At 40.1% G+C, this 20,353-nt stretch overlaps 1 protein-coding gene and 1 pseudogene across 2 annotated transcripts; one reads left to right on the top strand and one right to left on the bottom strand.

Annotated features, from left to right (window-relative positions):
• Nucleotides 1-996: 996 nt before the first annotated feature.
• Nucleotides 997-1,900, top strand: LOC101704975 (centriole, cilia and spindle-associated protein pseudogene; annotated as a pseudogene).
• Nucleotides 1,901-7,837: 5,937 nt separating this feature from the next.
• LOC101713535 (protein FAM24A) lies at nt 7,838-9,849 on the bottom strand. Of its 2 annotated transcripts, none has more exons than XM_021253472.2 (3): nt 9,761-9,821; nt 8,781-8,904; nt 7,838-8,136 (listed from the first exon to the last, which is right to left on the bottom strand). In XM_021253472.2, the coding sequence occupies exons 2-3, from the start codon at nt 8,900-8,902 to the stop codon at nt 7,956-7,958; spliced, it is 303 nt and encodes a 100-aa protein (XP_021109131.2). In that variant the 5' UTR covers nt 8,903-8,904; nt 9,761-9,821; the 3' UTR covers nt 7,838-7,955. The 2 variants fall into 2 exon arrangements, with proteins under 2 accessions (XP_021109131.2, XP_004838873.2); XM_004838816.3 differs by having other exon boundaries at nt 7,840-8,136; nt 9,703-9,849.
• Nucleotides 9,850-20,353: the final 10,504 nt, after the last annotated feature.

Genomic DNA, 20,353 nt, shown 5'->3' with positions numbered 1-20,353 from the left:
GCGCAAGCACAAGGACGCGAGTTCGAAATCCAGTACTAAAAAAAAAAGTAAAGAAAATGATAGAAAGTGTGGTTGGATGTGTGTGAAAAGGAAGGAAAATGAAGGTGAAGAAGAAAGAGAAAATAGAGGATGGAGGATGGGGAAGGCTCTTTAAGAGCAAAGAGAAATTTAAATTTTATTCTAGGTTCACATGGAATTTTTCAGTTGAGCGTGACAAAACTGGCAGATTTTTAAAGAGTCATCGAGCAACTCTGTGGAAGTTTGAGGTGGGTATAGGCTGGATCTCCTAGGCTGGAACCTTCCTGATGCCTCTGCAGGAAGAAGAGTGTTCACCTTGTTCTTTCTGACTGCTCTGTAGCCCAGGACCCCTCACCAATCCCCAGGAGAATGGACTCCCTGGGGGACAGCATAGTCCCCCAGGGGATCCATTCCTAGTTGGGCCCCTGGATCAGGGGTTGGCCCCACACCCAATGTTGCAGTGTCAAAGCCTTACCTGTGACGTGAGAAATAGGTGTTTATAAGGAACTTAGGCACCTGCCAAGTTCCCTACACAGCTCTGTCTCAAGGGAGCCACAGAAGAGGCAGCGACTGGGTGTCCTGGAATGGCAGTAAGCAGGAAATGTGGGTACGCTGTGGGCATCCTTCCGATTACTAAGGATTGTTCACCATCGGTTGCATCCTGAAACACACCCACCCTGAACTGTCTCTGACCTCCACTCCTCTCCTGTAGCTGGGATCTCCTAACTCCCTGATCCCTCATCACTGCTATGTGTGTATTGGTTAGTGTTCCCTAAAGAAACAGAGTTAATATAAAATATATGTATAATTACACAAAGAATTTACTAGGTAGGCTTACAGGATCCGAAGTCAAAGATTCCCGCCCCTCCCTCGCCCTCCGGGGACGGGGCTCGAGTTTGAACTGCGCAGCGGTCTGGGCCACGGGGTGGTTTCTGCTTCGTGACTTCCCCGGCAACGTATTCGGAGCGGCGTGGCACCATGTCCCCGGGCAGCGGGGTGAAGAGCGAGTACGTGCAGCGCTACCGGGAGCCGCACTGGGACCAGTACGCGTGCTGCTACCGTGAGCTGCTGCGCTACCGCCCGGGCCGCCAGCTGCTGGAGCAGGCGCACGCGCCCAGGCTGTGGGACTCCTGAAGCCCCGACGGCGCCTCGGACGGCCTGGCCTCACCAGCGGCAGACCCCTCGCCCCAGTGTGCGTCTGCCTCGCCCCTGGAGGCCCGGGAGGCCGGGGAGCAGGGCGCAGAGGCCCCAGAAGCCGCGGAGGCCCCGGAGGCCGCAGAGCCCGGGGCTGCAGAGATCCGGGACCAGCAGGAACACACCGAAAAGGAAGAGACAGGCTACACACCAGTGTCAAACCTCGACAGCAGCCAAGTGCCTTATTTGCCAGAGGAAACAGGACAGCCCCCGAAAGTCCCCAGAGGTCGTTGAGTAAAATAAAAGAAAACAAGCACCCCTTTGCTCTTTACAGCTGGGGAGAAAGACAGACAGACACTGGGAGCCAGAAGACCCACAGTGTCTGTGCATCTGGCCCTGTGCACGAGATTCATGAGTCAGCATTACGAGCCAAGAGCAGAAGACAGGTGGAGAAACGGAGACTGGCTGCACAGCGGCAGCGTGCACAGAAGGATCAAGGCCTCCACAGGGTCTTCGGCAGACAACCCTTGGGTGACCGAGTACCTGCGATGCTCCTCGGCCAGGGCACAGATAAGAAGACAAGACGAAAACTATTAAACCAGAGTGGACATAGGTTGAAGAAACCAACTGGTTATGCAAGGCTTTTCTTTGGGAATTTTCAAAGATTATTTTGTTTTGATGAATATTGGTCACCTACCTCAGCAGTAGGGCAGACAGTTGAAGCCATAGACATGTGGTTATTTATGAAGACAAGTTCCTAAACCTCTGATATTCTTGGAAGAGTTTCGTTTTAAAGCATCTTAATCTTTTAATATACTGGCACCAAATGCCTTTAATTGGCTACAGATGCTTACCATCCCAGGTCCTCTACAAGGAAGGTGGAGCCCGCTGTCATCCTGTTCCCAGTTACTTCAGATGCCCTGGTAGTAAGATCATTCCATCCTCCAACATAAGACTCATTTTTACTTACTTCGGTGTACTTTTCTTTGTGAAAAAGTATCAAAGAATTTGTAATGAAACTGGAACTTCGGTAGATCCTGAGAAGTCACCTTGTATTTTAGTTCACATCACTTGCATGTAGATTGTGATACTTAAAAATTATCTGGGCTGGGTGAGGATCCCTTATTCTCTTTACATTATCATCTAGGCACTTAATAGTGTAATAGTTCAGATACATTCCAGTAAGTGAGTGGCAGTGCAATCTGTGTGTAGAGTAGTAATGAAGCTTTTTTGGAGTCAAAGAGTGTCACAGTTTCTTAACTGCAAGATTTTTTTTTTTTAGCACACACAAAATACAGTCTGGTCTTTTGACATCCCTCCACTGTAGACTTTTGCCTCTTCTGTAACAGCTGGCCATGACATTGGGAACTTAAAATCTGAAGTTATAGGGATGGGGATTTAGCTCAGTGGTTTCGCCGCCTTCTGAGCAAGTGCAAGGACCCAAGTTCGATTCCCGGTACCAAAAACAAACAAACAAACAAACAAACCAAATCTGAAGTTATATGTAATGCACTGAGATTATTTGGTCCATGGAGGGGGTGCAAGAGTAAGACACCCATTAGGGATGTTGCTCACCCGCACCCCATCCCCTTGCTGTCTCTACTTTTTCTTCTGAAGAACTCAACAAAGTCTTGATGATGTACAATATTCATACTTCAGGTTGAATACATTACTATTTGATTCCTGGCTGGTAGATCTTAGCTAAACCTTAACGAGAGAGTGGTGCAATGTGTAAATAGTGCTTCTTCCCTTTAGTCCAGCTGCCTTTTGGGTAGAAAAATGGTTTTAGAAAAAGACTGGTTTCTCATCAAATGGGAGTGTTCTCCGTCCTGCCCAAGAACATCTCCTAGAAGGATTTGTGCTAAGTTCTTTCAAGATCAGAAAGGCACCATGCCTGTGCCCGCTTAGCATCTGAAGATGTGTGGATGAAAACTTGGTGTTAGGCGTGAGGTTGAGCTTATTCTTGATATTTTTACTCTGAGACTTTGAAGTATGCTAATTTTCAGAACACAAGCTGGTTACATTCCACATAAAACTGTCACGTTGTCATCTTGTAACTGTTGAGCTTTAAAGATGCATACTGAAGGATTGTGAGGGTTTAAGAAAAAAACCCTTTCAAATGTTTGTGAATTTTTGCATAGTCCCTTCGTGTAGAGAGTTCTAGTCATTGAGATGTAGATTTAATGAGAAAATTCTACATGCTGTCCAGTACGAACTTGCTCATAATTCTGGTGGATTGTGGTGCTAACCCTCGTAAGTCTGCACACCGCAGGTACGCGAAGATCATGTGAGTGTGGCACCTGTGACGACGGTTAGGCTGTTTTGTGAAAACTTCCTGTAAAGCCATGTCTCGCAGGTCATCTTACCATCCGTTGTGGATGAGTCACATGTGACAGTGTCTGACAGGTTGGGAGTGCTGAAGCCTTCACAGGTGAGCTGCCCAACCCTACCAGATTGTGGACAGTTGGACTTTCTTACTAGCTTAGAAAACAGACTTGCGTCTGTGCTTAACCCTGAAAACTCCAAACGGAGGAGGTGGATCTAGAAGAGAATATTGTGCACCACCCTCCCTTTTTTTTAAGTAGAGGAAAAATGAACACAATTTTTGAAGAATTTTTAATGCACCCCAAAACAAATAAGTATGCATTAGTTATGAATCCCCCTCCTATGTTCCAAGTGCTTAGTGCTTAAGACTTCTTTTCCCCTTTTTAGAAAAGACTGGCAATTATCTTTTCATACTTAAAATTATCTATGAAATTTTTAAAGTTCTAATAATTTTATGGTCATACCTTTTTTATTCTAAGAACTAATGTGGTTTTAATCATGTTTCTAATTCTTGGGACAAAATGCAAGATAGTGAGATAGTTCAAAATTACCTTTCATGTTGGAAAATGTTTAAAAATGTTTGAGAATCAAGTGAAATTTTTAAAATGCTACACAAATCTTTTTAAATTTCTAAGTTTTTAATTACAACAATTTGTCCAAAACATATATTTTGGTTTTTGGTGTTACTTTTACCTGAAAATTAGAAATAGAATATTAAAGTAATAATGTCTAGCACTCTATAGGACCTGAGGGATTAAGAAGAAAATATGAATCTAGTCTTCTAACTACTCTTGTTCAGAAGGTGTCTGAATATGTCACTCCTGGTTGTTTGCTCACTTACCCATAAAATTCCTGAGTACTTTCGTGCCTTCTTTTGTTTGTTTTTGTGTTTGGTGATGGTGCCTGGGATTGAACCAAGGGTCTTGGATATGCTAGTCAAGCAGTCTACAACTAAGATATATCCTCAGCCTTTCATATTTTTTATTTGAGATAGGGTCTTGGTAAATTGGAGCTAGCGTTGAACTCATGATCCTCCTGCCTGAGCCGCTATGGTAGCTGGGATTACAGGCCTGTATCACCGTGTCCAGCTTTTATTCTTTTTAAAAGTGAGCTGAAAGTATAATTAGTTGTGGGTTATCTGACTTGCACACAGTGCACATGTTCATTTCATATATAGTATCTTTGTGTTTCATCGTCAGTTGCTGGCAACTCAAAAGGACTGTACGCTTAGGTTGTGGGACCTGAAGTAAAGTTGCAAGAAAAGAGCAAGCAAAGGGTTGTTGGGATATTGGTAGCCTTAACTTTAAATAAAGAATCCTGTATAATTTTCCCAAGAAAAAACCTGTAGCATCTTTCCCTATCCCTTGAAACTGACTGCTGTAGTGGGCATAAACGTTGTAAATGGAATGTTAGCGTTCTTGGTGCTTACAATATCCTAAAGTGTTACTGGCAAAGAGAGTGAAAAGCAAAGCACTTTTTGGAAGTGAAGCCAAACTTCTGGGTGAGTTGACTGCTTTGGGGATGAGTAGTTCGTGTGTTGTATGTTTAACTGGGTGAAGCTGGTGCTGTTTCATTCTGCCAATGCCAGACCCATAGAAGGTCCTTCCTGTGAGGTCTGTGATCAGTTCCTATTAAAAATAGGTGATCCTAAAATTGTGGCTTGGTCGTTTAAAAATACTTGCTCTTGAAGTGGGTCTTTGTACAACAAAATGAATGGGAGTTATTCAGGGCAAGTGTGCTTGATAACAAGCCCTTGCATGGGGCTGTGTTTAGAATTTCACCCCAAAGTTGCCTTTCCTTGCTAGTGTTAGATAGGACAGCACTGCTTGCTCCTTCAGTGATTATTTCCATTTTGAAATTCCAGATACCTGAATGAAGACATTAGAGGCCTCTCTTTGGATCTGTTTTATAATAACAAAATTTATTTAGGGGAGGTTTCCTGTGACTCTGTGCTTGTTTTGAGCAACAGGTTCACTAACATTCTGGAAGAACAAAGGCTGAGCACATTTCAATCATGAAGCTCAGACAATGGGGCATTGGGTAGTATTTTCTAAGAACTATGTATTGTTTCTAGCTTATATTGAATATTGCACATGTTTGGAAAAATGTGAATAAACTTAATTAACACTCAAGAAAAAAAAGAAGTCAAAGATTCCCAGTGGCCATCTGGCAAATCAAAAGTGTAAGAATGAAAAATGGCCATGTGCCTGCTGAAAGGCCAGGGACTCAGTTGAAGGTCAAAGGCCTGAAGGTCATTAATGAGTCCGGGAAGATTCTAAGTCAGAAATCTGAGGGTCTGTGTAGGAAGGCTGGAGAGTCTGCTCTGGAAGCCTGAGGGAACTAGAGATCAATGTTCAAAGGCAATGGTGACCGGAACTCCTCTGAAGAAAAAAAGGCAGACTTTCTCTTCCTTCCAGGATGAGTCTCTCCGCCTTAGTTTAATGGCCTACATGTCAGTCATCCACAGACACACACAAACCTTTACAAATCTGCTATGCAGTTTTTACCCAAGTTGACATATTACAGTTAATGACAACATATGAGAATCTTGTGGTCGCTCCCGGAGGCTGCCTGGCAAAAAAGGAAGGAAGCACGGGATCTAGAAAGGAAAAAAGCCAGTTTCAGGCCAGTGGTCTCAAATTATGGAGTCCTATCAGGTAGCCAGACCTCTTCTAGTTGATCCTCTCAGTTACTTGTGCAAGCCCCCACATACCTAAAAATGAAGGAGGCTGTGCAAGGTCAAGGAACTCCCTTGAGTGAAGGCAGCCTTGGCAGGTGAATTGCATGCATGGGGCTCTAAAGCTGCTGCAGGGGCTCTGGCTTCCTGCCCACCAAAGGGTGTCCCAGAGACCTCTCGTTCCACCTGCCTCATTTTCCCTGCAATTCCTGGACCAGGCCTATGCAGGACCACACTGCCACTGGCTTCCTGGGCTGAGCTAACATTCAAGTGCCCACTGTATGAGGTCAGAAGGGACCTCATGCTCCCTCTGCTTAGAGTTTGTGGTGACAAGAGAAAAGCAAAGCCAGGTGAGGAATGGGGACAGTCAGCTGGAAACTGAAAAGGGACATGCCGTTTTCAGCTAGAGTTTCAGAGTAGCCGCTGGGGAAGAGTCCTGATTTAGCTTCCAAAGCCTGCTGGGGCTGGGGGTGTCAGCCTCCAGGGCGCTGCTCAGCTATCCAAGGATAGATCCTGCAGGGCAGTGAGGCCCCACCCACTTTTATCGAACACTGACATCCTGACCCACTGGACTAAACTCAGCCACCCCAAAGCCCTCTTCTAGAGCTCAGTGCCACAGAGTTGGCACCCTGTGGCCTAGATGCAGCGGTGGCTTCTTTCATTTCCTATTCTTCTGTTCCTTTGTTATCCCTGTTTAGTAGGTGATCTCCTGTAACTAGCTAATTAATGGTTCTTTAGATGAAGCATATCTGTGATCCTCATCAGTGAGGGTTTTGTTAAAGAGGAAGTATACCGTGATTACAGGTGGTACATCTGCACTTAAGAGGCCCTAGGGCAGCGATGGCTAACCTTTTAGAGACTGAATGCCAAACTGCAACCCAAAACCCACTTATTAATTGCCAAATGCCAGCGCTGCAATTAAACCTGAATACTGAAGTTTTCACTTAGGAAAAATAACTCTACATTAACATCATTTGTTTTAAAAGGAAAACACAATACTACATGTGCCATAGGTTTGCCACAGCTGTTCTAGGGGCTCAGCAGAAGGAGAAGTGATGGAGGCCCATTCCTGTGCTTTGGTAAAGGGAGTCTAGGCTTTGGCCTTGGACTAGAGTTTCCTGCTACAGTTGAGAACACTGAGGGCTGAATCAGCACTTCGATGTGCAAGTGATCTCCGGATGAGGGCACTTGCCACTGAACATGGGGGAAGCCAGCTAGGCCACTCTCAGGTTTTCTACTTGTCCTTCTGAGGCCTCTGAGTTCCATCCCATAATTACATGGGTCAGACAACTTATACCCAGAGATGTCCCGTCTAGCTGTCCTCACTGTCCTGATGCCTAGCGTCCTAGTCAGGATATATGACGTCACTGACCCTAGTACAGGAAATGGGTGAGATGGGAGCCCGTTAGGATTGCTGAGCACACTCCTCCAGTGTGGCACCTTTAGCAGATGCTGAACTTGAAAACGCCCTGAGGTCAATGTACGGTTTCTTTCTGGGGTTGGAAAAGTGCTGGCCGCTCTTATTTTCTACCTTATTTCTTTAGCTTCTATTGCCATAAACTATTACAAGCTATTTCCCCAAGCCTCAAAGTAGGCGTATCATACGTATATATGATATGTATAACTAAGAAAAAATACAAAAGAGAGGATCATTTCAATATTACATATTTATTCAAATGTATGTGAAATAACATCTCACAGTATATAGTATAGAATAAAATTATATAACTTATTTGAATAACAAAACAGTCTTCTATGAGAAATATTGCTCATGAAGGTTTTTGCATCCCCCATGGCCACATCAGGGTCCCTCGTTTATGTCACAAAAGCAAGGTGGCAGGGCATCATAATCTGCATACATTTTGCATTCATCACACAATTCAAAGGTGGGACAAGAGTCCATGGCAGCGGTTTCAGCCAAGATGACCTTGTTCTTGGTGTTGGTGGCTGAGTTAGCCTCAGGATCACATTCCTTTGAAGCCCTTAAAAAAAGACATATACAAAGCACAGGCTTAGACGTTCTCTTTTCAGTGCATTTCTTAGAATTCTCGGGGCTCTCTGGGAAGTTCAGGGCTGCAGCCAACCACACATATGACACCAGCCCTGGATTATAGCTCTCTGCCCCTGTGCCGAGTGCCTCTCCCGCCCCTTCCTCTCCTACAGCTGCTGTACATGTAAACTCAGGCTACAAAAGTAAGGGAGAGTGACGAGCAAGTGGGCAACACCCAGCTAGTTGCTGCAGGCCTTGAAGAAGCAGGAGGAAGGAGGAAGGGGCTGAAGCTATGTCCTGAGCTCCAGGGCCCACCATCTAGCTGCCTAGAATGGGGACACCACTGCTGCGCTGCTGACAACCAGTCTGTCCCATCTTTTGGATCCTCTCCCCAAAAAGGCACCACTTGCTGTCACACACTCCCTCTCTGTTAAGAACATTCTCTACTTACTAGCTTACAACCCCAAGAACAAACCCAAGATCCTGTAGCCACCCAGCTTCGCCTGTACAAATCTGCCTGTGGTTCTTGACCTCACCTAGGGCGTGACACCAGTAGCAAGGACTAGACCCTACCAAGCAGACAGCCCCAGGTGTCCCATTTCAGGGGGGTGTTGTTCACTCATCCCCAGGACTCACTTCATTGCCTTGGACAGTTTGATGTCAAGATAGATGACAACAACTATTAGCACGAGTATGGCCACCATGGTCCCACAACTAACGATAAGTAGTATTTTCTGGAGGTCAAAAGTCGCAGACATACCTAGGCAAAGAAGCACAGACAATCAGTGAAGGTTACCTCCCTCCTCTCACAGGAATGAGCAGCCTAGGAAAGGAAGAGAGCCCAAACACAGATCTTCATATGTGTAAGCCAACAGAGAATCTTCTCAGGGAGAACTTGGACCCCCTGTGTGGATAACATGGTTTATTTCCACATGAAAGAAACTAAGATGCAAAATTCATAGAGAAGAAGAACAGAATGACAGGCAGTGGAAAGAATCTTTACCTTTCACAGGCAGTGATGTGACTTTATGTAATAAAAAGGCTTACAGTGCAAGATCCTGAGTTCCATCCCCAGTACCAAGAAAAAAAAAAAAAAAAAAAAAAAAAGGCTTACACAGGAGCTAGTGGTTTTACTCACAGACACCTGGACCTCCCAAACTATGTTCACAGTCAGAAGTAACCACTCACCGCACATCAGGCTCAGGGCCTCCTACGGGGATGATGGCTCCAAAATGTTATTGTTCTGACAATCTCCAAATCCATTTTGTAAATTTTGCATGTTTTAGGAGGGAAAATTTTTGAATTTTTCTACTAAAAACTGTTGTTATGCTTCTAAATCCTAAATCTGAAACCCTCCCGGGAAGTTTAATTTTTAGTTATCACTTTGCTTAGTCTAACTCTCTTAAACTGGAAAAATGTGAATAAGGGGAGTAGAAAAAACAGTCTGACTGCCAAGCACACTTACTACTCATGGCTGGATGAAGGCCAAGTTTTAAAAATATATACAATTAAAATACACTTCAGAAAAACAGAGCATCTCACCAGAAGTTTCTCATACCTTTAATTTGAAAAGGAGAATTCCAATTAGTAAGATTCAAGTTGAAGAAATCACTCACTTTCAGAAGCTCGGTCTTCCACCAGAGTAGGTAGACTAGAAAGCCACTGTTAACTCCAATGCCTACCTGAGTCAGTACCCAGGCTTTGTGACATCACCTCTCTCTATAGCAGCTCCCTTTCATGGAGTTCTGAATTCTAGTCCATGCTCAGATATATTTCAGCACCAATGGAAATAGAAATGCCTGAACATTACCTTAAATCATTACCTTTTTAGGTTTTCTTTCCTTCAGAGAAACTTATGGTATGACTACTAATTGAAAGCAGATGTGAGCTGGGTATGGTGGCACAAGCCTGTAGTCTCAGCACTCGGGAGGCTGAGGCAAGAGGAGGCCAGCCTGAACTACATAGTCAGTTCAAGGCCGGCCTGAGCTATGTAGCCAGACCTTGTCTCAAAAAACAAAAACAAAACAAAACAAGAACAACAAAACCAAATACGGGATTTCAATCAGTTTAAAAAGACAATAATGGCCAAGGATTTAGCTCAGTGGTGCCGCCGCCTGCCTTGCAAGTGCAAGGTCCTGAGTTTGATCCCCGGTAGGAAAAAAAAAAAAAGACAATAATGTGGGGAGGCAGAGATGTAAAAACATTCATATATCTAAAAGGTCAATGAAACAAGACTAGTTAGACTTTATGTCTTACTCACAGAGTGAAATAATATGTAGCCATTCAAATATAGGTTCATGGGCATCATATTGTACAGTAAAAGGAGAAAACTCAAAAAAGTCACTGGATTAGGATACGTGTTTTAGCCAGGTCTCTGATTTTAGTTTGACCAAGCAAAGCCAAGTCAATTAAATGAGGGAGTTGTTTTAACTACCACAGGTAATTCCATGCTGCTCTGGCAAAAACATGAATGAGGTCATGAACAGTAGAAAAGATTTCAAGAAAATGATAACACAAGAATCAATGAAAATTTTCTCCACAAAACAATGAAAAATCTAGCAAAACTTTTGCAGAGTCGGCTTTTTCAGAACTCTGAAAAACAATGAAAATCCTGCAGCATCCCACAAAGCATTTATTCCAGAGAAACAACCAAAGCTCAGTATAAACAATAAAGTTTGTGACACTGTCCAGTAACTCACCCTCTAGCTTCATGGTAGCCTTGAAAATAATCCACATTTTGAGGCAACCCCCAGAGGGCCATAAAAAAAGTAGAGCTCCCCCAAAACCCACCTATGTGTCTATGAGGCTTTGAGGGGACATTAGATATAAATTGTAACCCCTGACTTGTGATTTGTAATCACCATGTATAAAGGAACAATCATTTTATTTTTGTCTCTTGTTCTTGGCTGAAGAGTGATTCCCTAAATAAAGAAAAAAGCCTTAATCATTAATCTGCTTACTTTAAAGTAACTCATTATAAGAGCAATACATGTTATAGAAAAACAGAAAGCAAAGTCAATCCAAAAGAATTTTATATACACCCATCCACTCACAGACACTATTAATAATTTCACATATAAACATTTTCTCCACTATCTTCCTCCTTTTAGATTTTCCAAATATTTGCAAATACTTTATACATTTAATTAGGATCATACTTTGCATCCTTTGAATAGATTTTCTTCATATATACATCATAGGTATCTTTCCTACAGATTTGCCTCATTTGAAAAAAGTAACTACATATATGGTAGTTCTTTACATGGGTTTACCACAATATATAAAATCTGTAAAATGTGTGTTCTAGTATCTATTATAAGCATATCATACCATAATTTACATAAGCTGTGAAAGTGTATGTCTTCAATATCTTACTATTACAAGCATATTATAATTAACACTTATACATGTTTATACATCATATTAAGATTAATTTTCAGTATAGAATTATCAGTCAAATTTAAATAACCAGGCCAAATTCCACATATTTATATATTGTCTAGCTATCCTAAAGACATGTGGTACTTGTATTATGTCACCTTCCACTAGGACTATATAAAAGCAAGTGTTTCCCATATTGTTCTGGAAATTGCGGAAAGAAATACATGGAGACACAGAATTCGCGTAAAATAATAAAATTTCACTTGCAAGCAGGCAGTGCTGCCAGAAACTGGTCTGGTCATTGTCAGTGCTGTTCTCTGTTAGTCTCTTCTTTTTATACTTTGTCAGTCATTATCTCATCCCTAGTGGTCTTTGATGTGTAAATACAATTTCTATTTACAAGTCACAGACACAAGGTAAGCACATATACATTGTAAATCACCTAGGGGTTTTCTATAATGAAGTTACTGGTTAAAGAATCAGATAACCATGACCTTAAACAACAAGAGTTACGGGAAAAGCAAATCTTAAAGGAATACATTACTTATTTTGCTTCTACACCTACCTTAATATTCAATGTACTAAGTTATCTAAAACTTTTCCCTATCAATATTATGTTCATCACTGGTTTGTGGGTGTGTGTAAATGTGTGAGAGTGTGTGTTTGTGGTGACTGGTTGTTTTTGTGGTGTGAGGGACTGACCCGAGGGCCTTCCCCATGCTAGACCAACACTTCTACCACAGAGCTACAGCCCAGCCCTAAAATGTTACCCATTTTTATATGCAGTGTTGAGAATGAACATAGGACCTTATACGATAAACAGGCATTGGACCGCCAGCCCATCTGGTTTTGTTTTAAGTCTTTGAAAGTACTTAACTAATCTCATTAAAAACTTGTGTTTTCTTTGTCCCTTCATCCTTGATCAAATTTATTTGCAGAACATGGTAAAATGAAAGGGCACAAAGGGACAGGACTTTTGACAGCCTCTCTCTTAGAAAATGACAGGTCAGTTTTGGAGACTACCTGTTTGGCCTCATAACCATTTTGTGAATAAATCTTGCTGGCCTCCATGGAAGTGTGTCAATTCGATCCACACATAGACTTGTGTGAGAACACAGTGGCTATGTAGTTTGTTATCAGCAATCCCAAAACAGTGAGTGCTTCCTTTACTCCACTCTCACCACAGAAGGTTAACAGGTAGTATCATAACTAAAACTCTTCTGGGGCATCAATATCTAAACATGGCTCACACTAAGTCACTACTTGTGAAAGAACAGCAGCCTTTGTCCTGCTATTTATTCATAGTATAGGGCTGGGTATGTAGCTCAGTGGTGCCGCCGCCTGCCTCACAAGCACAAGGTCCTGAGTTCGATCCCCAGTACCAGAAAAAACAATCAAAAAAACAAAGCCCATAGTATAAATAAGGTACTATTACTGGCTTTTTAAAACTTCTCCGCCCTTCTCCAAGAATGCATATATAAGAAGATACGTGTATATAAGAACTTGTGGGTCAAAAGGCTGACCTGGATGAAGGTGAGTAGCATAGCTCTATCAAGTGCACATAAATCTGCCTGATTCCACTGGTTAAAATACAATCAGTAGATGCAGGCAGTTTATTACTTAAACAGTGAAGAAGAGATTAGTCACATGTGACAAAGTCTTTGCCCCAGACTCAAAAAGGAAAAAAAAACAAAAAACCCAACCTGACTGAAAGGTGAGGTGTGGAACATTTTGTAGCTAAGGAGCCATTGTGAGGGGGGCAGGGCAGAAAGCCTCAAATTTCATCCTAACCAATGAAGCCATTAGAAGTTGACTTATAATATGAAAGCCTCCATTAATAAAATTTATCAATTTATATTATCAGAATTATGACCATACAGTTGTAAATGACATTTCTTTCTTTTCTTGTAATATTTATGGGATGAGTACTGGCTTCCTTTCCATATATGCTTAAGATATATATTTTGTAATTTGCCTTGATTTTTAAAATGACCCCGATTATTCAATTTCCATGTGTTTATAGTTTCTCTTGCTACTCATATCTAGTTTCATGTCATGATTTGATAAGATGTTATCTAGAATGTAGTACAATCCTGACTTTTCTATGTTGACTTTTTTCTGTAGATGATCTATTGGTGAGAGCTGGGTGTTGAAATCACCTATTATTGCTTCTTTAGGGCTTATCTCTCCTTTTCATCTAGTATTGTCTATTTTATAAAATTGGGTGCACTGCATTCAGGGCATTGTATGTGCCTGCATGCATGTATAAAGTCATCAGCTTTCTCATGAATTGTTTTCTTTGTATATAGTGAACTTCTCTGTCCCTTTGACCTTAAGTTTGTTCTACTCAATATGAGTATAGCTTCTCTTGCTTGCTTACACATTCCATTTGCTTAGAATATCATTTTCCATTCTTTCACTTTCAACCTCAGCATGTCTTGCCCATGAGATGAGTTTCTCAAAGGCAGCAATTTATTGTGTCATGCTTTCTAATCCAATTTGCCAGGTCTTTTAATTAAAGATTCAAACCATATACAGTCAGTGTTATTACTGAAAGGAATGTACTAGTTCCTGGCATTCTATTGTTTTTCTCCTGGTTCTTTTGAAAAATATTTCTTTATTCATATTAGAGGTTTGATAGTTGATTGAACAAATGACATTTGGTATTTTCCTCATTCTCATTTATTTATCCATTCTTCTAGTGAATGGATTTCATGCTCTCATGTCTGATTTTTATCTTGCTTTTTCTTCTGTGTGTAAATTCCCTTTAGTCATTTTCCATAGTGCTCCTTCAGTTGTCATAAATTCTTTTAATTTATATTCATCTTGGGAGGTTCTTATTTCTCCTTTGATTTTGGACAATAATTTTCCTGACACTGCAATTTAGGCGGCCAGTTTTCAAATTTGTCATTCTGTATTCTCCTAGCCCTTAGAGTTTCTGCTAAGAAATTTGTTATTTTGATGAGTCTCACTTCATATGTGACTTGGTGTTTTGTTCCAAAACCTTTTTTTTTCTGGTTAATACATAATAATTGCAATCATTGTAGGGAGTTGGTTCATGCATATGACACAACTTCGTTCTTTTTACTTACCTTTCCTTTTTCTCCCACCTCATCCCTTCACCTGTTCATTCTGTTCCATTTACAAAAGATCTGTCTCCCTGTTTCCTATTATATATATTTCATTTTGCTCTTTATTTATGTTTTGGGCTTCTCACATAAGAGAAACCATCCATTATTTTTGCTTATGTGTCTGATTTATTTCACTTAGCATTACTGTCTCAAAGTACATCAATTTTTTCCTATAAATGTTTCTCCTTGTTTATAGCATAGTGCTCCAATGTGTATAAATATAATTTTCTTTATCCATTCATCTGTTGATAGACATATAGACCACTTCCAAAATTAAGCTTTTGTTGTGCAGCTATAAATAAGGGTATACATGAATCACCGTAATATGTCTTCAACTGTTACTGGAATACTTAGTGTTTCATACGTATCTAAAAATCTATCCATTTCTTCTGAATTCTTCAATTTATTAGAGTACAGGTTTTCAAAGTAGTTACTAATAGTCTTCTGGATTTCAGTGGTGTCCATTGTCACTCTACCCTTTGCATTTCTAATTGCACTGATATGTCTTTTATTTCTTTTTTCTTTTGGTGGGTTAAAACTGGTTAAGTGTTTGTCTATTTATTCTCTTTTTTTTCTTTTGAAGGATCAGTTCTTCAATTCATTCTTTGTACTTTTTGTCTCAATTTCATTAATTTCTGCTTAGATCTTTATAATTTCCTTTCTTGTACTACTTTTGGGTTTGGACTGTGGTTGATTTTTTTTTCTTTTTTTGTGCTTGATTTTTGTCCACCTTGAGGTGCATCATTAGGTGATTTGGGCTATTTTTCTGGTATGGGCATTCACAGCTATACTCTCCACTCTTAAAACTGCTTTCATTATGCTTCATGGGTTTTGGTATATTTTCTGGCATTACTTTTTGACTCCAGGAACTGCCTAATTTCTTCCTTCATTTCTTCTCTGACCCATTGATCATTCAAGCGTGTGTTGGCTTTTGTTTTTGTTTTTTGTTTTTTTTTGGAACCGGGGATCAAACTCTGGACCTTGCACTTGTGAGGCAGGCGCAGGAACCACTGAGCTAAATCCCAGGCCCTAAGTATGTGTTGCTTAATCTCCATGTGTTAGCTTAATTTCTGTGCTTTCTTGTGCTGTTGATTTCTAGTAATGATAATCTCCATCGTATAATCTCAGTTCTTTTTAAGCATGTGTTCTGGGTTAGCACATGGTCTATTTTGAAGAAATTTCTGTGTGCTGCTCAGAAGATTGCATTCTGTTGTTGAATGGAACACTGTGGATATATATATAAAGTCCATATTTGTGAAGGTGTGTTTCAAAAATGATATAAATTTTTTTTCTAGTTGATCCATTTGTGATAATAGAATACTGATGTCTCCCACTACAATTCTGTTGATTTTTATCTGTTTGCTTGCTTGCTTTGGTTTTTTAAGACAGAGTCTCACCATGCAGTTCAGGCTGGCCTTGAACATGTGGCAGTCCTCCTGCCTCAGTCTCTGAAGTGGTAGAATTACACTGTGTAGTTTTTAAACTTTATGAGATCCCATTTGTTGATTCTTGGTATTATTTCTTGTGGAACCAGGGATCCATTCATTAAATCTTTGCCTTTGCCTATATCTTTGAGAATTTTACCTATTTTGTTGTACAGAAAGTTAAGTGTTTCTGTTTTTATATTCAGATTTTTGATCCATTTTTATTTTATTGTACAGTGAGAGATAGGGGCCTAGATTCAATCTTCAGCATGTGGAGAACCAGTTTTCCCTGCACCATTTGTTAAAGAGGCTAGCTTTCCTCCAGCAAAAGTATTTCACCCCTTTGTCAAAGATAAGGTAGCTGAGTGGGCCTGACATTGTTTTTGCATTCTCTATCCTGTTTCATGGATCCACAATTTTTTTTAACAATACCATGCTGTTTTTAACACTATAGTTTTGTAGTATAAGTTGAAGTCTGGAACTGTGATGTCTCCTGTCTTTCCCTTGCTGCCCAAAATTTTTTTTGCTATCCTAGGTCTCTCCTGGTTCCACATGAATTTTAGTATTGTTTTCCTTCATTCAGTGAATAATGATATTGGTATTTTGATTTGGATTGTGTTGAATCTGTATAAGAGTTTTGGAAGTATAGCCATTTTGACTATATTGGTTCTGCGTATCCAGGAACAAGGGATATCTTTCCATTTTCCGATATCCTCTTTACTCTCTTTTTTTCAGAATACTGTAGTTTTCATTGTAGAGGTCTTTCACTTCCTTGGTTAGGTTGATTTCTAAGTGTTTCTTTCTTTTTTTTTTTTTTTTTTGGTACCGGGGATCAAACTTGGGACCTTGCGCTTGCAAGGCAGGCGCTGGAACCACTGCACTAAATCCCCAGCCCACTAAGTGTTTCTTTTTATTTGATGCTACTGTGAAAGATATTGTTTCCACAGTTTCTCTCTGTGAGTTTATTATTGGTGTACTACTGATTTTCAAGTGCTGATTTTGTATCCTGTTATGCTACTAATTTGGTTATTAATTCTAGGAGTCTTTTGGTAGACTTTTTTGGGATGTTCTATATAGATGATCATGTCATCTGCAAATAATAATAATTTAACTTCTTCCTAGCCTATATTTTTTTACCTGATTCTTTTAGTTAATATTTTTTTCTCTTACCTTTTATTTTTTTCTCTTACCTGATTCTTCTAATATTTCAAGAAATCTATTGAACAGAAGTGGTAATAGCAGACACCGTTGTCTTGTTCCTGATTTTAGAAGGAAAGCTTTCAGCTTCTCTCCATTTAATATGATGTTGGCTGTTGGTCTGTCATAGGTGGCATTTGTCAGATTGAGATAAAGACCTTCTATGACTATTTTTTCAGGGTTTTTATCGTGAATGGAGGTTGGATTTTATCAAAGGCTTTTTCTGCATCTAATGAGACAGTCATGCTTTTTTACCTTGCTTCTGTTTATATAGTATATCACATTTATTGATTTTTGTATATTGAATCATCTCTGCTTCCCTGGGATGAAGGCTACTTTGTCATGGTGTGATATTTTCGGTTTGCTGCATTTGGTTAGCTAGTATCTAATTGAGGATTTTTGCATCTATGTTCATTAAAGAGATTGACCTGTAGTTGTTGTTGTTGTTGTTGTTGTTGTTCTTTTTCTTGTTTTGGAATCAGAGTAAGAGTTGCTTCCTGGAATGACTTTGGGAGTACTGCTTCCCTTTCAATTCCATTAAAGAGTCTGAAGAGTATTGGTGTTAGATCTTCTCTAGTTCTTCTAGAATATGGCAGTGACTCTCTTGGGACCAGGGCTTTTCTTAGTAGTTTTTCAATTACTTCTTCAATTTCATTGACTGACATTGGATTATTTGTGGTTTTTATATCTTCTTTCAGATTTGGTACTAGTTCATATATACCTGGGAATCTACGCACTACTTCTGAATTTTTATTTCAAAGTAGTTACCCAAGGTCTTCTGAATTTCAGCAGAATCTGTTGTGGTTTCACCTTTTTCACTTCTAATTGCATAGATTTGTGCCTCGTCTTTTCTTTCCTTGTTTTGATAAGACTGGCTCATTCAAAGAACCAGCTCTTCCATTCATTATTTGTCTTCTTTTAGTCTCAATTTCAATTATTTTTGCTCTTATCTGTATAATCTCCTTCCTTATGCTAGCTTTGGGTTTGGATTGTTCTTTTTCAAGGTCCTGAGGTGCATCAAAAGGGTATTTGAATGAGCTCTGTTTTTCTGATCTGGGCATTCACTTCTATAAATTTCTCTCTTAAGACTGCCTTCACTATGTTCCATAGGTCTGGTATGTTGTATTAGCATAATCATTTGATTCTAGAAACTAATTTCTTCTGAAAGCCATTGATTATTCAAGAGGGTATTGTTTAATTTCCATGTGTTTGCGTAAATGTTTGTAGTTTCTTTTGCCAGATTTTTAGTTTCATTATGCTATGATCTGATACGCAATGGATAACTCTTATTCTTCTGTGTTTACTTAAGCTTGCTTTAGTGGCTAGTATGTCGTCTATTTGGGAAAAAGTCCCATGTGCTGCTGAGAATGTGTATTCTGTTGTTGTTGGATGAAACATTCTGTAGCTATCTATGCAGTCTATTTGTTCAAAGGTTTGGTTCAATTTTGGTATTTCTTTGTTCTTTGTCTACTTGATCTATTTGTTACAGCATGGTAATGAAGTCCTTCATTACAACTGTATTGGTTTTTAACCTGATTTTTCATGTCTAATAGGTTTTGTAAGTGGGGTGCACCAGAATTTGGTGTATAAATGTTTATAATTGTTACCTCTTCCTTTTTAAATGTTCCCTTAACCAAAAGATATTAAACTTTGCCTGCTTTGATTAGTTTTGTCCTTAAGTCCACTTTGTCTGGAAAATAGGTATCAATTCCTGCTCATTTTCATACTTCTACTGGATGGAACAGTTTTCCACCCTTTGAATTTTAGTCTGTGAATTTCTTTGGAATAGGTTTGTTGTATATAACATACTGCTGAGTTTGGTTTTTTGATCCAATCCAATAATTTGTGTCTTTTGATTAGGGAGTTGAGGCTGTTAAGATTGTGAGATATTAATGTGAGGTGTTGATTTGTTCTCAACATTATGCTCTTCCTAATTCCAATTCAGTTTAGATCACTATTGTTTATATCACTTAGCAGCTGTTGGATCCATTTTCCATGATTTTCTATTGTTTTTAAGGTATCTCTGAGTGTATGGCCGCCTACATCAGCCCTGTCTTCTAGTTCTTTTTTTTTGGTACTGGGGATTGAACTCGGGTCCTTGCGCTTGCGCAGCAGGCAGCAAAACCACTGAGCTAAATTCCCAGTCCGTCTTCTAGTTCTTATACTCTCCTTATATTGGTCACTTCTACCACCCATACTTTCAATAGAATTTTTTTTATCTCCTGGATTTTTGTTTGGTTCCTTTTCATGGTCTCTAAGCCTTTGCTAAACTGCTTATATTTTATATCATTGTGTTTGGCTCCATTAGCCAAATACTTATCAGTGTTTTCTGTATGTCTTTTTCCTCTCTGCCAAGAAGGCTGGTTGTGCAGGCAAGAATGGATGTTTGTTACCCAGACTAATCAGATGTTCTTTCTGTGATCTGTTAGGCTATGTGCCTCTTAGAAAGAACAAATGTTGTGGGACATTTATCCTTGTCTTCTTAATGTTGCTCATCAGGGAGCCAATCATGAATGATTTGTGACCAGTCAATTGTAATACATTTCAGCTGCCTTGCTCATCAGCATGAGTTAGGACAGAACACAAAGATTCCTCTACCAGAAATTAATCCACTGTTACTTTCTCTGCATATGCCTAGGGTAGATCTGACACTGGTCACTGCAGTGCAATACACTCCTCAGCACCTTTTCTGATGCCTCCTTTGGGGTAAGGGACATAATGAGGGGACATTGCTATCTCCTTTAGAGGATAAAGAGGTGAGCCCAGCACACACTTCACTATTACTCATGTTCTGAGACTTGGCTTCTGCATGGAATCATGTGTGGCCACTTGTTTCACTGACTCCCACGTGTGGCTTCCCAAGTTGCTGGTCTTAAATGGGAAGCAACCTGTTTTCCCTTACATGTCAGAGATCAGTTTCTGACTGGATAGAGTTCTCAGCTCTTTTGTTTCAGATGCTCTCCCCTAAAGCAAACTGGCTCTCAAGGCAGAAACTTGCTCGTTCAATATATTTGGTATGGGTTCCTAAAGACAGAAAAATGCAGGGACTTTCATTCCCAGAGCAGCAAGCTCAGAC

The sequence above is a fragment of the Heterocephalus glaber genome, unplaced genomic scaffold (assembly GCF_053883595.1).
Source record: "Heterocephalus glaber isolate CG9 unplaced genomic scaffold, H.glaber_assembly_v1.0 deba00001497, whole genome shotgun sequence".
NCBI classification, from domain to species: Eukaryota; Metazoa; Chordata; class Mammalia; order Rodentia; family Bathyergidae; genus Heterocephalus; species Heterocephalus glaber.
Note: the sequence above shows the minus strand (reverse complement) of the source record. Positions and strands in the feature narration are given on the sequence as shown.

What these genes read in the sequence shown, in the direction of transcription:
- LOC101713535 (XM_004838816.3), bottom strand. Translation starts at nt 8,902, where the DNA reads ATGTCTGCGACTTTTGACCTCCAGAAAATACTACTTATCGTTAGTTGT. An exon ending in AAACTGTCCAAGGCAATGAA is followed by an intron (nt 8,137 to 8,780) that starts GTGAGTCCTGGG and finishes TCTTTTTTTAAG; the next exon opens with GGCTTCAAAGGAATGTGATC.